The sequence below is a fragment of the Rhinolophus ferrumequinum genome, chromosome 10 (assembly GCF_004115265.2).
Source record: "Rhinolophus ferrumequinum isolate MPI-CBG mRhiFer1 chromosome 10, mRhiFer1_v1.p, whole genome shotgun sequence".
Lineage (NCBI taxonomy): Eukaryota > Metazoa > Chordata > Mammalia > Chiroptera > Rhinolophidae > Rhinolophus > Rhinolophus ferrumequinum.
Window position 1 is genome coordinate 82,575,046 of NC_046293.1, and position 6,000 is coordinate 82,581,045.

Genomic DNA, 6,000 nt, shown 5'->3' on the forward strand with positions numbered 1-6,000 from the left:
TGGAGTTTAGGTCAGGCTAACCAAGATAATATCCTTTTCAAATTTTCAAATGTGCCATATAACATGACCTAATTACAGGAGCGATATCCCAATGAATTCATGATGTTAAGAATTATAGAGGACATGGACACACCACGGGATGGGTCACTTAGGGGACATTTAGAATTCTGCCTATCACGTATGTCAGAAGCATTAAGGATTGACCACTGAAAGTCTAGACCAAAGGATCTATACTATTGCCCTAAAATGCCAAGTCTTAGAATTTATAAGAAAGAAACTGGCATTTAGAAACATTGTTTGATTATCCCATAAATTTACTATTTTGGAATGTAAGTTGCCTTTTCTACAGATAACATAAATTCTAGGCTAAAACAGACAACCATACTCTTGGCATTAAGGACAAAAAGTAAAGAATCTGATCTCACCATTCTCCATGTGCTGTATTTACCATCAATTATTTCCTCAGCTGTACCCTCTATGGGTGTGTTATCAGTGTTCCTTCAAAAAGTGTTAAATAGGATCAAGAACATGTGGAACAACTGCCCTTAATTTATAAAGATGAGACAAATAATCTTACCAGGAGTCACCAGAATCTGAATTTCCAAGACTGTGTTCAAGAATTTAATATCATGAGTAGCTATATTCTAGAATCATTCACATGGCTGGGTCTATGGCTCTATTTCATATCTTCTCATAAGGAATTAAATACTAGTTCTTTGTTTGCCTGGAAAGCAATTTATAAAAGAAGAGTTGAAGTTTTTCTGAATTTTGTCCCTCATGTCATCTTACTTACTCTATCAGATGGTTTTTGTATTTTTCCCCCATAGGTGATGGGTGAGTGGGTTGGTTGGTTGATTTTTCCTACTGGACAAAACTTGTAATTTAAAAGAAAAAAAATCATGTATAGCTTATGTTTTCAAATCCGTTATGTTATGATAGCATATGTGTGTATATATATATATATATATATATATATATGTATATATATATATATACACACTTATATATATCTAAATCATCTAACTATAAATTAATTTTCTAATATGATTTCACCACAAAAATTGCTAAATCAGGGAATCAGGGATGATTATATATTTCGATCAACCACCGTGATGGTCAGCAACACTCTGGAGCCCTCAGGTGCTCCGAGGATTCTGAGCTTGGCTAGGCCCATGTGCAAATCAGGGATGTGAGCACGAGGTGGGAGCTGGGTGTGTAAGGAGACAATGCCACATGGTTGGTACTTTGAAAGAAGGTTGCTATTCCAAGATTAAAAACAAACATACGTAATAAAGTTGTACATTATATAAGTATATTTATTACGTTATATTTTTTTGATGGCAGAAAGAATTTCACAATATTATGAGAATGTTTAGGGTCTCCAGGGCAGCGAAAAGGATCCTATAAGCAAGAAATGGCTTACAAGAGGTTTGCAGATAAAGCTCATTGACTTCACTATTCAGTCCCTTGACTTTACTCCCCAGCCCTACTCAAAAGAGTGGATTCACTTATGGCATTCATCCAACCTCTTTAGTCCTATAATTTTTTTTTTTTTTTGAGAAATGACAAAGAAGTTTAAACTAAAATATTTTATTTGGTTGATAGCAACAGATATGCACTGAATTACTTTTTTTTTAAGATGTATGCAAGATGCAAAAAGGAGCAGGGTAAATGAGTTAAGCATTAGAGAATTTTCTTCTTCTACGCTGCACTCGTGCCTTCAGTTAGAGAAATAGAGATCGTGGACAGCAAGATTGGTATTAATGACCATACATTCTCAACAGAAAATCTCCTTAGCATAACAAAGCCATAAGGGAAATGAATCAAAGAGTGAATATTAATAAAGACTTTGAAAACAGAATCACAACCAATGTGCAAAAGAAACGTGATCGGTTTGTCAAGCCTGAAAATTTACTAAAGAGTGGAAAAGAGAAAAGGGGCGGGGTGAAAAAAATGAGGGCAAAAGAGAGAAGAAAGATGGAGTGAAAAAATAGGGTAAGGAGAGAAGACTTGTGAAAACTATTGTACTGTGAAAGTCTGATTTTTGTATTTCACAAGGCAGCATAAACAAAAATGAAAACATTTACTATCTTAGTGAAGACATACCTGAGTTCCGTACAATTTAAATATACGCTTTTGTCTAAATGTCTCATTTTCCTAGTTATCAAAAGCAGTTATTTTAAGATTTACATTTGAACGACTGCCCGAAATATGTTATGATCCTGAAAAAATGATGCAATTTCCCTTTTGGTTTATTTATACTTAATTAGTTTTTTGTCAATGTTGTACTTTAATTACACTCCAGCATTTCAAGGTCTGTTTGTTTTCTGATTCAAAAAATTAGTCTGTATCCTTTAGTTATGTAAAAAGCCTAGTATTGAATTAGGACCATGTCATCTCAGATTTATGCCAATACCTACATCACTGTTGAGAGAGAATCATTTAGGAAACACATTCGCTCTTGGAATTACAGTGATGTTCCAAACCATTGTCCTTTCTTTGCATTCTTTTTATTTTCTTCTAATTTATTTTAATCTCACATTGTTTTCCTTTACCCCAAACTTCCTCATCATTGCGTACGTATTATTTTAACTTTTCTTTTCCTTACTGCCTTTTCTTCTAATGGTTCTCTGTTCTAACTTGGTAGAAACTCTTTGAAAAGGAAATGAACCATAAGAAAGCGAAAGAGTGTCCCAATGTTTATCTCTAACAGATTGACATGCTCTGGAGAAAAGGTTTGTATGAAATTATTAAGATAGAACATCTCTATTTATAAATAAACAAAAATCTACTTGAAGAGAACAACCCCCAGTAATTCCTCATACAATGCTTCCAAAAGTTACCTCAGCTTGACCAATAGGTACGTTTTCATAGTTGTATAAATTATCCAGGTCTTCCACGGTGGCATCATAAGTTTCTGAGTCATAATTGATGGGCTCTAAAGTTGGAGCAGTCACAGCAGCATCAAAGATGAAGAGTCCCAGAACGAGTCTTGCTAGTGCTTTCATTTTTTCAAATTTTCCTAATCATAAAATATTAAAATGCATAAATATTTAATTGATAATAACTCATGAATAGTTTGCACTAAATAGGAATGATAGATCAATGTCAGCACTGAGGAACTCAAGCTGGCAGTTTTCTTTACATGGATAATTTATAAACATAACAGAAGAAATTGTATGACTTCTGAGGATTATCGATACCAGACGTTCAAGTTAATGCACAAACCTTTCCACGTTTTCACAGTAGGTAGTGTAATTAGAGTGAAATTGATTTTATTTTATAGAGAAGCATGGGGAAAATGGGATGCAGAAAGACTGATACACTTATTCACAAAAGTCTTTACATTATCTAAGATTTTGCCATTTGCTAAGCATTAAGATTTGTCATCAACTCTGGGAGGTAGGAATGATGATGATGATGATGATAGTGATGGTGATGATGATGATGATGATGGTGATGGTGGTGATCACTCTAACGGTTACACTATTTTGCAGATGAGGAAACCAAGATAGAGTTGGTTAGGGATACACCTAGGACTCATAGCTGTTTCTTGTACCTTCAAGCCTAGGGCTTTTTCAGACAAAATAGTGAAGTTTTCTTTTTTCTTTCTTTTACTTCTTTGTTGCCTCTGGGTATTATTAATATATAGATGATTTAATATGTGCATGCTTTAAAATGTCATGCAATATTTTTCAAAACATGTTCTTAACTAAATGGAGTAGAAAAGAAAGTTATTTTTCCTTTAGTCTTTAGTGTTTTGTTTTAATTCTTAAGAGCTATCTAAGGTTTAAACTCAGAATTCATAGGAATACATGTCTAAAAGGCACTGTTTGGCAAAATTCCCTTAGAGGAGGATTTGCACACTTGTGGAATCAGAGAAATATTTTGTTGTGTAATTCTTTAATAAGCACAATTATTTTCCATGATAACATTATGCTTTGGGGGGATTTAATCAAGATATTATCATTTGAATTCTTTTATTTTTTTATGTACTCCTTTGAATGCATTTTAGTTTAGGAAAAAAACTCATGATTAATTTTAAACATCTAAGTTGGGCCTATCAAAATGTCACCTAGTGATTATTTATTGAGGAAGCAAAGTATTTGTAAAGCTTTTTATCATGTATGTCTACTTTTAAAGGTTTTGTATTTTGGGTACACTTCTTGGGTTTACTTTAAAAACAGTACATATGATGTTTGTACCTATGCACCACATATAAAGGGAATTCAATGTAAGCATTACTTTTAAACTTGAATGCACTGGCAGACAAACTGACCTTCAGTTACTTGAAAGAAAGTCTTTATGAAGCAGGTTTAGGCAGAAGGACATGAAATTCCCCTGAGAATAAGAAGCAGTACAAGGAGCTCCTTTTTATCCCCTCCCATGATTTCTTCAAATAATTTTTTTATTCACACTGGATAAACTAAGCCTCTGTTTTATTTGCCTTCGCAGAGGCCTTTGCAGGATTGCAGATTTGGAACTGTTCTATGCAATTACCAACAAAGTCTTACTTAATAAAACAGTGTGATTTGCAAATCTTCCAGGAACCATTCGACCATTCTCCCATATTCACGTGGGAAACATTAACAGTGGTCTATATATTCTATATATCTATATCTATATCTATATCTATATCTATATATATCTATACATATAGATATATATATATATAGATATATATATTTGTATTTATATATATATACATATATTTTTTTCTTGTACACTTCTGGCAACTCTCATTGTTCAAATAAATTATGCACTTGCTGATTCTTTTTCTCACTTCATACTTGATATTTGATTATAAATGTCAACATACAAGAGTTTACCTGCATTTGACATATCCCCTAAAATTACCAGCAACAAGGCAGTCTGTGTGAATCTCAGACATATGAAGAACATACATCCATATGTAGTTAAACAAAAAAGTATGCTTCTTCCTTCAAGTAATTATGTTATTTAATGTAGTGTCTTTGTTGGAACTTTGAAATTGTTGTCCACCTGACACCATTTTATGATATTTTGAAAATATATGCTTAAAATATATAGCTTAAAAAGACATTCTAAATGCATAATTCTAGTATGATCAGAATATTTGTTAAATACCTGAAATCTCATCATTTTCTTCTTTTGCATAATATCTCAATCAATAACAATCAATAGTGCCTGTCTACACTGGCAAAGAATGTGGTCTCTTTCAGGGCACTTTATTTAAGGAACATATTGGAAACTGCTATAATTTTATTGGCATCTGTCATGATTATTCAGATCAACGATTTTGCTGTATGTTATTCATTCCTAAGCTAATTCAGACTTTTGGATTTTCCAAGAATAATGTAAATATCAACATAGAAAAATTAGACCCAATCCATTGAATCAAAGTTCACCATGAAATAGTAAAGCAAGTTGAATTATTTTTTTAAAGGTTGTTTCAGTAGGGGGAAAAAAAAAAAGGTCTCTAACCCAAGAAGAAAGCAAGTGTAAAAACTTACCTTTGGCTCCTACTTGGTGAAATGGCACGAAGTGACTGAGGACACAGAGCCAGTGGTATTTGCCCTGACCAATGGCTGTGAATTCTGGTCTGTGGGAGGTGGAATTTGTAACACTCAATTTTCTGTTTGGAAAAGCTAACCTTCAGAAATGCTTCACAGTCTTTAAAAACCCCAAACTACTTTATAGTCACTCAAGCAGTAGAATCCAAATTATGTAGTATATAAAACTCTTGAAATTATATTAAAGAAGTTAGAATTGCCAATGTGTCACCTTAAAAATTTTAAATGGAAAATATTGGTTTTAACATATCTCATCTATAACAAGGTCACCAATTAAGAAAAGAAGTTAATGTATGCAGTAATAATATAGATGAATATTTCAAAAAATATTCTAATAAGAAATAATTTTCCTAAAGCTTGCATGTCTTGAATTGCTTTCTCCACTTTTTATTAATGTTAACTGAAACTCAGTAAATATTGCAAAGCCTTACCTGTTTAATGCTAGGTA

General features: G+C 32.7%; 1 protein-coding gene across 1 annotated transcript in view; it reads right to left on the minus strand.

Moving 5' to 3' along the window:
* Window positions 1–5,610, minus strand: part of EPYC (epiphycan) — a 37,594-nt gene extending 31,984 nt beyond the window's left edge. The window contains exons 1-2 of the mRNA XM_033117433.1: window positions 5,493–5,610; window positions 2,844–3,022 (exon numbers count right to left, since the gene is read on the minus strand). Coding sequence (XP_032973324.1) covers window positions 2,844–3,008 — 165 coding nt within the window. The 5' untranslated portion in view covers window positions 3,009–3,022; window positions 5,493–5,610. The remainder of the gene's footprint in view (window positions 1–2,843; window positions 3,023–5,492) is intronic.
* Between the last annotated feature and the right edge of the window lie 390 nt (window positions 5,611–6,000).